The sequence below is a fragment of the Oncorhynchus mykiss genome, chromosome 7, assembly GCF_057628025.1.
Source record: "Oncorhynchus mykiss isolate SJ-2025 chromosome 7, ASM5762802v1, whole genome shotgun sequence".
Classification (NCBI taxonomy): domain Eukaryota; kingdom Metazoa; phylum Chordata; class Actinopteri; order Salmoniformes; family Salmonidae; genus Oncorhynchus; species Oncorhynchus mykiss.
The window spans coordinates 15,169,618-15,187,623 of record NC_143028.1 but is presented as its reverse complement, the minus strand read 5'-3'; the positions used below and the strand labels follow the sequence as shown (position 1 = coordinate 15,187,623).

The window sequence follows — 18,006 nt, the reverse complement described above, 5'->3', positions numbered from 1 at the left end:
ATGACAATGCCCCCGTGCACAAAGCGAGGTCCGTACAGAAATGGTTTGTCGAGATCGGTGTGGAAGAACTTGACTGGCCTGCACAGAGCCCTGACCTCAACCCCATCGAACCCCTTTGGGATGAATTGGAACGCCGACTGCGAGCCAGGCCTAATTGCCAAACATCAGTGCCCGACCTCACTAATACTCTTGTGGCTGAATGGGAGCATGTGCCTGCAGCAATGTTCTAACATCTAGTGGAAAGCCTTCCCATAGGAGTTGAGGCTGCTATAAAAGCAAATGGGGACCAACTCCATATTAATGCCCATGGTTTTGAAATGAGATGTTCGACGAGCAGGTGTCCACATACATTTGGTCCTGTAATGTAAGTGTCAGTGTTGGTTTGAGGAGAGTGGTTTTTGCACTGCTGCTATTTGGAGATCAACATGTATTCTCTATAATTATGCCAGTATTCATCCTCTGAGTCCTCTCTCAGCTTCAGCCCACTCTGTTGACACACTGCCTCCTCTCCATGTGTGTCTCTTCATAATAAAAATTCACCTCAGTGTGAAATAAAAAAAAAGGGAAATATTAGGATCAATGTGGCAATTATTAATGTTGCCGATGAATGAAATCCTAAATGGAAGTGCTACAACGTGAAAACCTACTGGTATACTTATATATTTTTTTACATAATTGTGCTGTCTGAACTGTGAATAATAGTCATATGAATAGTATTTACATGCATTAATATTACCTCCCCCAGCTTCATGACTTTGAGGTATTGGTTATTTTTCCTCATGATGATATGCCTAATAGCTCATTGATACAGCAGCAGTATTGTTAGTTACATAAGAATGTGAAGAGGCTGGCAATGATTCATTTCCCACTCTGCAAAAACGGGTTGAATCAACATTGTTTCCACGTCACTTCAACAATAAACAAAAATTGCGATGACGTTGAATCAATGTGGAACACTGATTGGATTTGCAAAAAGCCACCAACATCAGGGAATTTTGTACCCAACTTTAAAGCAAACTCTAACGAAATGTTGAATTCACGTTGAATTCACATTTGTTGACAACTCAGCCAAATGTAAATCAAAACTAGACATTTAACTGATGCCCAATGGGTTGTCCTTAAATATGTACACTAAGTGTACAAAGCATTAGGAACAGCTGCTCTTTCTATGACATAGACATTCCAGGTTAATCCAGGTGAAAGCCCTTATTTATGTCACCTGTTAAAACCACTTCAATCAGTGTGTGTCAAGAATGGTAACGCTGCTGGAGTCACACTCAACAGTTTCCCGTGTGTATCAAGAATGGTCCACCACCCAAAGGACATCCAGCCAACTTGACACAAGTGTGGGAGGCGTTGGAGGCAACATGTGCCAGCATCCGTGTGGAACGCTTTCGACACTTTGTTAGAGTCCATGCCCCGACGAATTGAGACTGTTCTGAGGGACAAAAGGGGGCTGCAACTCAAATATTAGGAAGGTGTTCTTAATGTTTTGTACAATCAGTGTATACTTAATGTACAGCAGTCAGGGATCATCTCAGCAAGTGCAATGCACATCCCATGAATGTGATAACCAAACATACTCTGTTGATTTATTTTACAGTAACATCATTTCCACGTGTAGATGACGACCATTCAGTAAATGCAACGTGTATTTGGAAAGAGAGGGCATTACAAGGGACTGGGGCTCAACATGCCTTTAGGAACTGCCTGAGCATCTTAAAGATAGCTCCCCATGTACATATTCAGGCAGTGTGTAGGCATGCCAGAAATCCTTCAGTCTACATGTTTTACAATCAAGGTCTTATTTTCTCCAATGGGACTTCATCTAAAGGGTAGCTCTTCAAGGAATGTGAGCGAAACGTTGTGAGACATGTACTAGGCTACTGCAATGTTCAGGTTGTGGTCCTCGAAGCAGATCAGTGAAGGCAACAGAACAATATTTCAGAGGTGCATTACAGTATTTTAGTCTCAACCATGACATACTTAATGCCGAAACCTTTAATTTCAAGTCTTACTTCTGAAATTCAGAGGAACCAAAAAAGACAAAACACTTGACAACTGAATAACCTTAATATAAAAATAAAAAAATCAGCTGTAGCTCTTAGTTTTTTTTTTTTACTATCCCTTCTCTACATGAAGCAAACCCAGTAAAACCAGTAACATATTCAGAGTCTGCTTTGGAGGAGGTGTGTCAGATATATTTTTCACAGAGGGAGAGAGAGGAGCAGCGACCGAAAAACTCATCACCAGGAGGCAACAAAGATCGAATGCAGGAACTGCAAAATGTTCTAGATACAGAACACATTTGATAGCAACACGCACCCTGAGCTTGGAAAACTCTAGACCACATTTCATTTGTCTTTATCAATTTGTCTTTATCTCCGTCAAAGGAAACTGTGTCCAAGATGAATCAAACCGCCTGCGTCTCTCATCAAATACCATGCCAATCATCTAAAGACATGGTAAGTGTGTTTATTTTATAATGCATGAGGTCCACAACCTACTTATACATTCAGATACATGTCATATTTCTTCCTATGTCTAAAGTCTGCAGTAGCCTAATCACCACCTGTGGCTTACAATGTTGCCTGTATGATAATGGGATTGTGATCAATGGTTTGAACAGGTGTGTGCAAACAATCGTATTCAGAGCTCCATTTTTTTCCATCACTGTCAATCACAATGGTGCGTTGCTCAGGCTAAAAGTTGTCTCTTCTGGACTTGAAAGATGAATGAGTATCTGCGCAGCTTCTGCCTTTATAGAAACTAGTTATTCAAACAATCTAAGCACCCAGAACCCAATCTTACGTGTGTAATTTATAAATCTGTCACGAGACACCACGCAAACAATTAAACCTTGTCATATGAAATGATTACAGTGGCTGCACATTAAAGGGATATTATCTTTATCAACATCCGAAATACCAAAAATAAAGGGACCACAACTGGTCTCTTAGCAACAACGGTGATTGCATGGTCTGAAAACATAGACATTCACTCCAATGGATTCAGTGGCAGTCGGTGCTGTTTAAGATCAGGGAGGACAACAATTTTTTTGAGCATGGCCTTTTTTCTATTACAGCATAATTGATACAGCATAATTGATGAACATATTCCATTCACACAGCTCAATGTAACATACGTGATAATCCAATTTTCCCTATACCCATCATGAGGTTGCTACAAACTATCCCTTGAAGGAAAGTTTACAATGCAGGTGCACAGGTCGAGAGAAATTTGAGTAATCGAGATGACAGACATTGACACATTCAATATATCGCCTGCATCTTGCCTGCATCTAGCTGATCTAGGTTGTAAGCATAGAGTACCAGAGTCATAATACCCATAAAACCTAGTGGTTAAACAGGGAAATGGTTCCAATCATTTTTCCACCATTCATTTTTCCCATAGGAGATTTTAGAAACACTTAAAATAAGGGCTGTGTTTCGTGTAGGCTCACCTTGGCATGATGTTTTGATAACTGTGTAAATCTCTCTAGGACAAGCTGACTTTTATCAATATATTTGCCTGTATTTACCCCCCAAAAATGAAATACTAATTAGCTGCAAATGTGGCTATTATAAAGAACTACATATCATGATCTAGACAAGAATGATGAATCGAGGCAAAGGTTAGAATTAACTATCAAATGTTAGCTAAATGTTCGTAATGAATAAATGGCAAGATTACTTTAAATAGACAATTTTATGAACTGTCTTGTGCACGTTTTAAATTGACACAATACCTCTTGGTAAAGGTGTCAGCTAGAGATAACGTGCAGGAGCTTGCAGCGATTTATAGTCTTGCATGATGTCTACTGATGCTAATTAACATTTTTGAATCTGAGATTAAATAGAGGTGAATATATTGATAAAAGTCCCCTATTGATCCAACAGTTGCAAACGAGAATTTCTATTAGACAACTACAGGTATGTTTATCCCAGTTTCATTATGTTTGCTTCCATTTAAGAAAGAATCGGCGGAATGAATACACCCCTGATCACACGCAAACACAGTTCACTTTCATAGCAGCGACATACAAACAACATGATACCTTTAGTGGTTGCATAATTCCTTCTCGCATCTACGCGCCGTCCTCCTCTCACCTTTTCCCTTCACTTGTGGACGAAAAAAACGTTCAAACCTTCATATCATAACCGCTAACGGCTACACAAAGCCAACATGGTTGTCACCATATCAGCTAACGTCAAGTCAACATAGATACTTGAACTAACGCGTTAGTAAACCCACTACAATCATGCAGTACAGTGTACAGTTAGCTAGCAGTTTAGCAGTTACACCGGAGGGCCCCGGTGGCAATACATTTATAAAACAAACAGCTTACCTTGACTTGGAAGAGTTCCAGTGTTGGATAGCCATAGACAGCTAGGTAACTCTCTGTTTGAGCCGGGTGTTTGAGTAAGGTAAACTAGCTATCTGTATTCACTAGCTAAGTGAAATTGAGAAAAAAAACTAAATTATAGCCCTCTCTCTATCTTTCTCTCTCTCTCTCTTGCTTATCCTTCATTTTTGAAGAAATTACTCTGTTCAAAACTGTTCAACTATTGTCATTCTCTCTTTTTGAATAAACTACTCACTACATTGTATGCACTGCAGTGCTAACTACCTGCAGCTTATGCTTTCAGTACTAGAATAATTATCTGATCCTTTGATTGGGTGGACAATATGTCAGTTCATGCTTCAAGAGCTCTGATAGGTAGGAGGACATCCTCTGGAAGTTGTCATAATTACTGTGTAAGTTTATGGAAGGGGGTGAGAATCACGAGCCTCCTAGATTTTGTATTGAAGTCAATGTACTCAGAGGAGGACGGAAACTAGCTGTCCTCCAGCTATACCATGGTGCTACCTTACAGTGCTGTTGAGGCTAATGCAGACTTCCATTGCAAAACAGTGTGTTTTCGTCAATTATTTGGTGACGTGAAAATGTTTAGTATAGTTTTATCTAAAAGGGATAATTTTTTTAATGTTTCACTATTTATATTTTTATAAAATTCACTGAGGAGGATCCTCCTCCCCTTCCTCATCTGAGGAGCCTCCACTGCTAGAGACATAGAAGGCTGCATCATGTGTTCAAGGCAAGTGTTATGTTTGGGCAAGTAATAACATTTCTTACCATGAAAATGAAATGCACACAATTCATTGGCTTAACCAAAGGTAATATATACAGTTGAAGTCGGAGGTTTACATACAATTAGGTTGGAGTTATTATAACTCGTTTTTCAATCACTCCACAAATTTCTGGTTAACAAACTATAGTTTTGGCAAGTCGGTTATGACATCTGCTTTGTACATGACACAAGTAATTTTTCCAACAATTGTTTACAGACAGATTATTGCACTTATAATTCACTGTTTCACAATTGCAGTGGGTCAGAAGTTTACATACACTAAGTTGACTGTGCCTTTAAATAGCTTGGAAAATTCCAGAAAATGATGTCATGGCTTTAGAAGCTTCTGATAGGCTAATTTACATCATTTGAGTCAATTGGAGATGTACCTGTGGATGTATTTAAAGTCTTATCTTCAAACTCAGTGCCTCTTTGCTTGACATCATGGGAAAATCTAAAGAAATCAGCCAAGACCTCAGAAAATAATTTCAGACGACCACAAGTCTGGTTTATCCTTGGGAGCAATTTCCAAATGCCTGAAGGTACCACGTTCATCTGTACAAACAATAGTACGCAACTATAATCACCATGGGACCACACAGCCGTCATACCGCTCAGGAAGGAGAAACGTTCTGTCTCCTAGAGATGAACGTACTTTGGTGCGAAAAGTGCAAATCAATCCCAGAACAACAGCAAAGAACCTTGATGATGGAGGAAACAGGTAAAAAAAAGTATCTATATTCACAGTAAAACAAGTATTATATTGACATGGCGTAAGGTAGCCTAGTGGCTAGAGCATTGGACTTGTAACCGAAAGGTTGCAAGATCGAATCCCCGAGCTGACAAGGTAAAAATCTGTTATTCTGCCCCTGAACAAGGCAGTTAACCCACTGTTCCTCAGCTGTCATTGAAAATAAGAATTTGTTCTTAACTGACTTGCTTTGTAAAATAAATAAAACATTTAAAAAAATAAATAACCTGAAAGGCCGCTCAGCAAGGAAGAAGCCACTGCTCCAAAACCGCCATAAAAAAAGCCAGACTACGGTTTGCAACTGCACATCGGGACAAAGATTGTACTTTTTGGAAAAATGTCCTCTGGTCTGATGAAACAAAAATAGAACTGTTTGGCCATAATGACCATTGTCATGTTTGGAGGAAAAAGGGGAAGGCTTGCAAGCCAAAGAACACCATCCCAACCGTAAAACACGGGGGTGGCAGCATCATGTTGTGGGGGTGCTTGGCTGCAGGAGGGACTGGTGCACTTCACAAAATGAATGACATCATGAGGCAGGAAAATGATGTGTGTATATTGAAGCAACATATCAAGACATCAGTCAGGAAGAGAAAGCTTGGTTGCAAATGGGTCTTCCAAATGGACAATGACCCCAAGCATACTTCCAAAGTTGAGGCAAAATGGCTTAAGGACAACAAAGTCAAGGTATTGGAGTGGCCATCACAAAGCCCTGACCTCAATCTTATTAAAAAATTCTGGGCAGAACTGAAAAAGCGTGTGCGAGCAAGGAGGCCTACAAACCTGACTCAGTTGCACCAGCTCTGTCAGGAGGAATGAGGTAAAATTCACGCAACTTATTGTGGGAAGCTTGTGGAAGGCTACCCGAAACGTTTGACCCAAGTTAAACAATTCAAAGGCAATGCTACCAAATACTAATTGAGTGTATGTAAACTTCAAACCCACTGGGAATGTGATGAAAGAAATAAAAGCTGAAATAAATCATTCTCTCTACGATTATTCTGACATTTCACATTCTTAAAATAAAGTGGTGATCCTCACTGACCTAAGACAGGGAATTTTTACGAAGATTAATAAATGTCAGGAATTGTGAAAAATTTAGTTTACATGTATTTGGTTGAAGTGTATGTAACCTTCCGATTTCAACTGTATGTATGTATAGATATATATATATATATATTTTTTTTATTTGGTTTATCTTAACATATTTGCCACAGATATACTGTACATTTACATCTGTGATATTGGAAGGGGTATAGGGACATAAGAGCTTTCTCTCTGAGGCTGACATTTGTCAATACTCGCAGGGCCAGGGCCAGACAACAGTCCAGGGCATGTCCTCAGGGCATGTCCTCAGGACATGTACAGACCAGCTGGCAGAGTCTTCACGGACAATTCCAAACTCTCCTTTTCCAAGTCTGTAATCCCCACGTTTCAAGCTGACTACCATCATTCCTGTTCCCAAAAAAGTTAAGGCATCCTGCCACAATGACCCTGTAGCACTCACATCTGTAAGTGCTTTGAAAGGCTGATCATTACACATCAACTCTATCATCCCAGACATCATGGACCCACTCCAATTTGCATACCGCCAGAATTTTCACTCCACTCTGCCCTCTCCCACCCGGAAAAGAGGGATACCTATGTGAGAATTCTGTTCATTGACTACACTATAGTTGTCCTGGGGCAATACGGACTACATTACTTTAAAATCATACAATGTGATTTTCTGGAGTTTTGTTTTAGATTCCGGCTCTAACAGTTGAAATGTACCTATGATAAAAATGTGCTTTGTAAGTAGGAAAACCTGCAAAATCTGCAGTGTATCAAATACTTGTTCTCCCCTCTGTATACACTACCATTCGAAAGTTTGGGGTCACTTAGAAACGTCCTTGTTTTTTTTTTGATTGTTTTTTTTAATATATATATTTTTTAATTTTACCCCGTTTTCTCCCCAATTTCATGGTATCCAATTGTTTAGAAGCTACTATCTTGTCTCATTGCTACAACTCCCGTACGGGCTAGGGAGAGACGAAGGTTGAAAGTCATGTGTCCTCCGATACACAACCCAACCTTGCCGCACTGCTTCTTAACACAGCGCGCATCCAACCTGGAAGCCAGCTGCACCAATGTGTCGGAGGAAACACTGTGCACCTGGCAACCTTGGTTAGCGCGCACTGCGCCCGGCCCACCACAGGAGTCGCTGGTGCGCGATGAGACAAGGATATCCCTACCGGCCAAGCCCTCTCTAAAGTCCTTGTTTTTTCTAAAGAAAAGCAATTTTTTTCGTCTAGCATCCCAGGGTCGCCTCTTCACTGTTGACGTTGAGACTGGTGTTTTGTTATATTAAATGAAGCTGCCAGTTGAGGACTCTGTTTCTCAAACTAGACACTCTAATGTACTTGTCCTCTTGCTCACTTGTGCACCGGGGCCTCCCACTCCCCTTTCTATTCTGGTTAGAGACAGTTTGTGCTGTTCTTTGAAGTGAGTAGTGCACAGCATTCTACGAGATCTTCCGTTTCATGGCAATTTCTCGCATGGAATAGCCTTCATTTCTCAAAACAAGAATAGACTGACAAGTTTTAGAAGAAAGTTCTTTGTTTCTGGCCATTTTGAGCCTGTAATCGAACCCTCAAATACTGATGCTCCAGATACTCAAATAGTCTAAAGAAGGCCAGTTTTATTGCTTCTTTAATCAGGACAACAGTTTTCAACTGTGCTAACATAATTGCAAAATGGTTTTCTAATGATAAATTAGCCTTTTCAAATCAAATCAAATCAAATGTATTTATATAGCCCTTCGTACATCAGCTGATATCTCAAAGTGTTGTACAGAAAACCAGCCTAAAACCCCAAACAGCAAGCAATGCAGATGTAGATGCACGGTGGCTAGGAAAAACTCCCTAGAAAGCCCAAAACCTAGGAAGAAACCTAGAGAGGAACCAGGCTATGTGGGGTGGCCAGTCCTCTTCTGGCTGTGCCGGGTGGAGATTATAACAGAACATGGCCAAGATGTTCAAATGTTCATAAATGACCAGCATGGTCCAATAATAATAAGGCAGAACAGTTTCAACTGGAGCAGCAGCACGGCCAGGTGGACTGGGGACAGCAAGGAGTCATCATGTCAGGTAGTCCCGAGGCATGGTTCTAGGGCTCAGGTCCTCCGAGAGAGAGAAAGAAAGAGAGAAAGAGAGAATTAGAGAGAGCACACTTAAATTCACACAGGACACCGAATAGGACAGGAGAAGTACTCCAGATATAACAAACTGACCCTTTTAAAATGATAAACTTGGATTAGCTAACACAGCGTGCCATTGGAACACAGGTGTGATGGATGCTGATAATGGTCCTCTGTACGCCTCTGTAGATGTCCCATTAAAACTCAGCCGTTTCCAGCTACAAAATTCATTTACAACATTAACAATGTCTACACTGTATTTCTGATCAATTTGATGTTATTTCAATGGACCAAAAAATATAAATTTCTAAGTGACCACAAACTTTTGAACGGTAGTGTGTGTGTGTATGTATATATGTATATATATTTGTTATAATGAATACTGTACTGTGTGGTAGAGCTTACAAGTTAAGCATTTCACTGTGCTTGTGCATGTGACAAATAAAACTAGAAGGAAAACTATGATCCTCAAAAGAGCTGTGGTATTAGGATTTGCCCAAGGAAGTGTTTAACTCTATGCAGACAAGCTGTCTCTGAGGGTGACAGGCAAGTTTTAATCCCCTCATTTAAATGCATGATTTATGGTGTGAATTCTTGTCAAGAATTCTGCTCTAGAAATGCTAATGTGGACTACAGTAGGTTTTGGAGGGTAGATGTGACCAAATCATTTTATTATTTGGGCTTGATTTACTGCAAGATTGGCAGCAACTAATTTGTGTTTGTTTGAGTGTTGACACTTTGGTAACAAAGACATTTCTCAAAATGAGAAAGGATGTAATTCGGATGTTGTAACGTGATTTCAAGTTCACAGATTAACACCCTGCTCACAAGTTTGTTTCATCTACTCAGTATGTACACTGAGTGTACAAAACATTAGGAGCATTGAGTTGCACCCCCTTTATCCCTCAGAACACCCTAAATTCATTCGGGGCATGGACTCTACATGGTGTCGAAGGTGTTCCACAGGGATGCTTGCCCATGTTGACTCCAATACTTCTTACAGTTGTGTCAAGTTGGCTGGATGTCCTTTGGGTGGTGGACCGCTTCTGATACACAAAGGAAACTGTTGAGAGTGAAAAAACACAGCAGCGTTGCAGTTCTTGACACACTCAAACCAGTGTGTGCTCCTGACAGCTACTACAATACCCCGTTCCAAGGCACTTAAGTCTTTTGTCTTGCCCAGTCACCCTCTGAATGGCACACATACACAATCCATGTCTCATTTACCCCAAGGTTTAAAAAACATTCTTTAACCCGTCTCCTCCCCTTCGCTACACTGATGGCGCCGGAGGAGATGGTCGCCTAACCAATTGTGCCATTATGTGGGTTTTTTTGCGATATTTGTACATTATTTTGTACATAATGTTTCTGCAACCGTATCTTATGGCAGAAAAGAGCTTCTGGATATCAGGACAGCGATCACTCACCTCGGATTAGACAAAGATTTCTTCAACAACAACAAGAACAACAAGCAGGACTCGATATTCTCCAAACACCCCGCAGGGCAGACATCCCAATTATTCGTATAAGGAAGCGACGCAGAGGAGGTGGAGCCCGATGCCTCGTCCGGATCCGCAGAAGGCGAGTAGGAAAGCTGCCGTTACCGTCAATATTACTCGCCAACGTGCAATCATTGGACAGTAAACTAGACGAGGTATGATCACGAATATCCTACCAACGGGACATAAAAAACTGTATTATCCTATGTTTCATGGAATTATGGCTGAATGACGACATGGAGATTCAGCTAGCGGGTTATACGCTGCACCGGCAAGATAGAACAGCACAATCTGGTGAGACGAGGGGGGGGGCAGTCTGTGCATATTTGTAAACAACAGCTGGTGCACGAAATCTAAGGAAGTCTGTGGATTTTGCTCGCCTGAAGTAGAGTATATTGTGATAAATTGCAGGCCACACTACTTGCCTAGAGAGTTCTCAGCTATACTTTTCGTGGCTGTTTATTTACCACCACCACAAACCGATACGGGCACTAAGACCGCACTCGGTCAGCTGTATAAGGAAATAAGCAAACAGGAAACCACTCACCCAGAGGTGTTGCTCCTAGTGGCCAGAGACTTTACTGCAGGGTAACTTAAATCAGTTCTTCCAAATCTCTATCAACATGTTAAATGTGCAACCAGGGGGAAAAAATTCTAGATCACCTGTACTCCACACACAGAGATGCGTACAAAGCTCTCCCTCGCCCTCCATTTGGTAAATCCGACCACAACTCTATCCTCCTGATTCCTGCTTACAAACAAAAATTAAAGCAGGAAGCACTAGTACCCTGGTCTATAAGAAATGGTCAGATGAAGCAGATGCTAAACTACAGGACTGTTTTGCTATCACAGACTGGAACATGTTCCGGGATTCTTTCGATGACATTGAGGAATACACCACATCAGTCACTGGCTTTATCAATAAGTGCATTGAGGACGTCGTCCCCACAGTGACTGTACGTACATACCCCAACCAGAAGCCATGGATTACAGGCAACATTCGCACTGAGCTAAAGGGTAGAGTTGCCCCTTTCAGGGTGCGGGACTAACCCGGAAGCTTACAAGAAATCCCGCTATGACCTGCGACGAACCATCAAACAGGCAAAACGTCAATACAGGGCTAAGATTGAATCATACTACACCGGCTCCGAAGCTCGTCGGATGTGGCAGGGCTTGCAAACTATTACAGACTACAAAGGGAAGCACAGCCGCGAGCTGCCCAGTGACACAAGCCTAGCAGACGAGCTAAATCACTTCTATGCTCGCTTCGAGGCAAGCAACACTGAGGCATTTATGAGAGCATCAGCTGTTCCGGATGACTGTGTGATCACTCTCTCCATAGCCGACGTGAGTAATACCTTTAAACAGGTCGACATCCACAAGGCTGCGGGGCCAGACGGATTACCAGGACATGTGCTCTGGGCATGTGCTAACCAACTGGCAGGTGTCTTCACTGACATTTTCAACATGTCCCTGATTGAGTCTGTAATACCAACATGCTTCAAGCAGACCACCATAGTCCCTGTGCCCAAGAACACAAAGGCAACCTGCCTAAATGACTACAGACCCATTGCACTCATGTCTGTAGCCATGAAGTGCTTTGAAAGGCTGGTAATGGCTCAAATCAACACCATTATCCCAGAAACCCTAGACTCACTCCAATTTGCATACCGCCCAAACAGATCCACAGATGATGCTATCTCTATTGCACTCCACACTGCCCTTTCCCACCTGGACAAAAGGAACACCTAAGTGAGAATGCTATTCATTGACTACAGCTCAGAGTTCAACACCATAGTACCCTCAAAGCTCATCACTAAGCAAATCATCTGGGAATAAACACCACCCTCTGCAACTGGATCCTGGACTTCCTGACGGGTCGCCCCCAGGAGGTGAGGGTAGGTAGCAACACATCTGCCACACTGATCCTCAACACTGGAGCTCCCCAGAGGTGCGTGCTCAGTCCCCTCCTGTACTCCCTGTTCACCCATGACTGCATGGCCAGGCACGAGTCAAACATCATCATTAAGTTTGCAGACGACACAACAGTGATAGGCCTGATCACCGACAACGACGAGACAGCCTATAGGGAGGAGGTCAGATACCTGGCCGGGTGGTGCTAGAATAACAACCTGTCCCTCAACGTAACCAAGACTAAGGAGATGATTATGTATTACTGGAAAAGGAACACCGAGCACGTCCCCATTCGCATCGACGGGGCTGTAGTGGAGCAAGAGTCAGAGTCAGAGGAAGGCCCTAAGAATTGTCAAAGATCCCAGCCACCCCAGTAATAGACTGTTCTCTCTACTACTGCATGGCAAGCGGTACATGAGTGCCAAGTCTAGGACAAAAAAGCTTCTCAACAGTTTTTACCCCCAAGCCATAAGACTTCTGAACAGGTAACCAATGGTTACCCGGACTATTTGCATTGTGTGCCCCCCCAACCCCTCTTTTACGTTGCTGCTACTCTCTGTTTATCTTATATGCATAGTCACTTTAACCATACATCCATGTACATACTACCTCAATTGGCCCGACCAACCACTGCTCCCGCACATTGGCTAACTGGGCTATCTGCATTGTGTCCCACCTCCCGCCAACCCCTCCTTTTACGCTACTGCTACTCTCTGTTCATCATACATGTATATGCATAGTCACTTTAACTACACCTACATGTACATACTACCTCAATAAGCCTGACTAACCGGTGTCTGTATATAGCCTTGCTACTCTTATTTTCAAATGTATTTTTACTGTTGTTTTATTTCTTTACGCGCACACACGCACGCACACACCTTTTTTCCCGCACTATTGGTTAGAGCCTGTAAGTAAGCATTTCACTGTAAGGTCTAACTACACCTGTTGTATTCGGCGCACGTGACAAATAAACTTTGATTTGATTAACAGGTGACATCAAGATATATATTTTTTTTAACTAGGCAGGTTAGTTAAGATCAAGTCCTTATTTACAATGACAGCCTACCCCAGTGACACTGGACCAATTACACACTGCCCCATGGGACTCCCAAGCACAGCCAGATGTGATACTGCCTGTAATTGAACCAGGGACTGTAGTGACACCTTTTGCACTGAGATGCAGTGCCTTAGACCCCTGCGCCACTCAGGAGCGCATTAAAAAGCTGTGTATCATAGTCAACAGTTGACACACTGTACAGATCCACAGACCATGTCGCTTCGATCAGATAGAGTGAAAATGTAGAGAGAAAGAGAACTAAGGCAGATAATACTGTCGCCTAGTGGTAATGCATTATATTGAAGTCATCCTTGCTGTGAGTGTCATACATGCGCATCTCATGCTTGACCACTAGAGGGTAACGCTATCTTATTTATACTGCCATCAAAGTGAACTACATCTTTATGGCTGAAGTAAATTAATCTCAACCAACATTGAGGAAGATAATTATGTAATTTCACAGTGTACAGGCCAGGGACAGGGGACTGATGGGATACAAGGTTTAGAGTACCCTTTAGGGTAAACAAAAATATGAAATGTCCTGTGGTTACCCAACATCCCTGCTCATGAAATCATTGTGGAGAACATCAAAGGCTGAAGTAACCCACGTTCTCTTTCTAGACAATCCAACAAGACATGGACAATTTCACAGCAATCTGTGAGGAAATGTAAAGCCCTCAGCTAGGTGCTCTTGTTGAATAAATGGACATCTTTGTGAGTTGTTATACAGTTTTTCCACCGAGTTATGACAGTAGGATGTATCCATCAGTTCTACAAGAGGTTCTGGAACAGGAAGGAATGCTCTGTGGATAGTGTGCGGATAGACTGGAGTACCAGACTGTTATATCAACCTTAAACTTCATATACAGTACCAGTTTTCTGGCTGCAATACACCTAGAACTCTGTGTAAACATTGGCTGTAATAGACAATATGTGGGAATATGTAAATCTTCACCTTAGATTGACCTATACTTCCTGTTTGTTTGTGTTATTGTCATTGTCCGTAGATTTGGGCTGACTCAGAATGTGCCTCATAACATCTATTAAAATCCAACTGGATTTAATTCTTGTACAAGGCTGTAAGTTTCACCAAGGTTTTGGGTGTTCAGGATGTCTCTGTTCCAAGAGAGAAATTCAAGGGAGTTGAGAAACTGTGGGCAAACAGAAGTTGACTCCTTGAATTGTAAACTGAGTAAATCTTGAAATTGATTTGTTGGTGTTTGTTGGTGTTATGTCAATTAATCAATAATCCTCATTTTGTTCCATCCATAACATTGTAGTTTACATTATAGGAACAAGTGTTATGTGAATATTGGGGACATTATATGTTTAGTAGTTGCCCATAGCTTCCCCACTCTGTTCCCCCATTCTGTCAGGTCAATATAAACAGGGACAGGTGTAAGCCCACCTGGTGCAACCAGCCCCAGAGCATCACTATAGGACATACAATGTTGCCTGGCAGCCTTCGCTATTCCTCATTAGTAAAGCTTTGCCCAAACAAGTAGAGCCTTCCATGATCCGTGATGTCACTCCAGGAGCAGACAGAGAAGGGGGAGGGGGGGTATTTCTGGAGCTTGAACAAGGGAGGGGTCAGTGGGGGCAAAGACCTTTCCCATCAGCCTCATCTTTTGAGATGCTGCTATTAGCCATTTTCGTTCCTGTTCGTTAGGAACAGTTCGGTAGGCTGTCATACTGTGAAAGGGAAGTTAGGGGTGGAGAGGAGGATCAGTGTCCAGACCAGGACATTGTGATATGGACAATTTCAATAAGTTGATGTGGAAGAACACAATGGAATTATAATCCATCTTACTTGTACTGTATGATTTTAAACAGAACAGAAGGGAGATTTGATGGTTGGTTGTCTTGTTGTAATGTATATTGAGGTACTGGATTCTTTCTGTGTATGTAAATAAAAATCAAGAGGCCAAGCCAGGGCTCCTCCCTGTGACACGTGCAGGCTAGATTAGTGGCGCTGATGCAATGTTTGGAATCGCACTGAAACAAATTACACTGCATTACTGGCTGTGTTATCCTCTGGACAAATTACTCAACCGTGAAGGCGAAACTGCTCAGTGCTAGAAGTAAATCTACACCGGACAGGGGAGAGGAAATCGACATATATCCTGTCCTGTCCTGAGTCACGGCATCTAAGAAAAAAACGCCCTGATAGGATGATTTGAATGGGAGAAATATTTCGACAACGCGTCCAAAGATGACTGAGGACGACTTTACAGAGGTGAAGTGTGTATGACGGATCTCAACACCCCACTTACTCCCTCTCCCATCCCCTTTTCCCCAGTGTGTCGGAAGGGGTTTAGAGACTGGTCGCTTATGAGAAAACAGTCTTTCTACCATACAGGCTGAAGTCCCTGGAGGGATGCTGGATTAAGAGCAGGACAGAGGAGGACAGGGGGAGGGGATGTGAAGGGTAAGACTCCAGTGCTTGGCTGGTATGGATCCCTGGAAGAGAGAGGGCCATGAGGAAAATAGACACAGGCCCTGTGCCTGGTATGAGTCCCTGTGAGAGAGAGGGCCATAAGAAATATAGACAGACCCTGTGGCTAGGATGGATCCCTGGGAGAGAGCGGGCCATGAGAAATAAAGACACAGGCCCTGTGGCTGGCATGGATCCCTGTGAGAGAGAGGGCCATGAGAAATATAGACACAGACCCTATGGCTGTTATGTATCCCTAGGAGAGACAGGCCATATGAAATATAGACACAGACCCTGAGGGATCTGAAGTGTGTCAGTGCTGTACTTGTTCTATCCCAGAGATAATTGTGTCCCTGCACTGACATACATAGATAGCTGTTGAACACCAATATGCCTTTAATATTCTAAGTAGACGTCAATGTCCAATATGTATGGAGAAAAAATAAAAATAAAATGCATGCACTCACTACTGTAAGTCACACTGGAGAAGAGCATCTGCTGAATGACTGCAATGTAAATGTAATGTTTGGAGGGATTATCACTATGCTGTTGACGTGCCTTTGCCAGTTGTGTACTTCAGCTACTTTGGCCCTTACGTTCATGCCTTAATTCAGTTCCCTGTTATAATGCATCATTATGTCAACTGGCTCTGGGCGAAGATTAATCATAGTGGCATGTTTATCGTCTTCCATTTTTCTCATTTGCTTCATTAGATCTCTTTAATCACCGCAGATCATCACCACATAAGAGTTAACCTTTTAAATGGTCTGTATACTGATTTAAATGTTAGCTGTGCTTAACCGTGTTTGGTGGAGGTGGGCTATTTGTTCAAATGGTCGGGGCAACCTGGGTCAAAAAACAATTGACCGGTGCATTTATTAGTGCCAGCAGGAGTGGGTAGAGAATAGTTGAAACTTCCTCATATTTATATCTGTCTGTCTATGATTTTGAGTGTAATTATCTGTATACCACTACACCTTATCATTAACCGCACACAGTAGATAAAGTCAGGGATACAGTCGGTGTAGCTGGCGCTCCGACAATCTCCTTCCTGAGTTGGTTCACTGACTATAGTGCTTATGTGAGGAAATGGGGCTATGTCCCAATTATCTCTCTTCCCTCCCGAAGTGTGCACTTCACTTCCCTTCACTGATTTGAAAGGGAAATGGCCGATACAAGAAATATGGTGGAAGCTCCCACTAGCCCGTGCCTCCACCCCATACAAGGGTTTTCGATTTTTGGAAAGTAGTGAACGAGTGCACTCTTCAGGAGAAAGGAGATATTATTGGGACGCACCCATTGTAACTGTAGCACTGTGTGTTCAGTTTGTTGTCTAGCGCCGACTCTCTACACTGGTGTATTTGGGCTTGGTTTTCAAAGGCCTAGGCTAGCCTGTGGGCAGCACATCCCGACTCAGCCATGCTCATTGTCTTCCAGTACATGTCCACTGCCTGTTTAAGTATTCAGAGGAAAGGCTTGTTGGCTAGGTCAGTCTATTGCTATAATAACAGACGACTTGACGAGGACTCTTGTCTTGTTCCTCCTCTCTAGTGCCTACCTCTGGATAGAAGGCAACGTAACCTGTTTCAGAGTTCATGCAGTCCTGCAGACCAGGTGTCTGAGTGGTTTGCTGTTTTCATCCCTACTGTAGGCGTCTGTTTAATAAGTGAATGTAGTTGATGCACTCTGACACCGTGCCTCAGAGTGGAGAAGTAGGCCCGTGTGTGGGGCCTAGTCTGGTTAATGCAGGATTGAGTTATGAGACGATAATCTGCAGCCGTAATTGAGATTGAGAGATCGACAGCCTCCGGCGAGATAATATTGTCTGTGCATTGTCTTCCGGAACACAATCTTACAGGCTCTCATTTGGGACCTGGCGGTTAGGAACTTCTGGATGGCATTCCTTATATAGTGCACTACTTTTGACCAGAACCCTATGCAGCCCTAGTCAAAAGTAGCACACTAAATAGGGAATAGGGTGTTATTTGGAACACGCCCTGGGAGGTCGGCCAGTTGAGAGTATTTCAGATGAGAATAT

General features: G+C 42.5%; 1 protein-coding gene across 1 annotated transcript in view; it reads left to right on the top strand.

Annotated features, from left to right (window-relative positions):
- Positions 1–1,885: 1,885 nt before the first annotated feature.
- Positions 1,886–18,006, top strand: part of LOC110527455 (inactive dipeptidyl peptidase 10) — a 66,657-nt gene continuing 50,536 nt past the window's right edge. Inside the window, exon 1 of the mRNA XM_090240342.1 lies at positions 1,886–2,465. Coding sequence (XP_090096468.1) covers positions 2,409–2,465 — 57 coding nt within the window. The 5' untranslated portion in view covers positions 1,886–2,408. The remainder of the gene's footprint in view (positions 2,466–18,006) is intronic.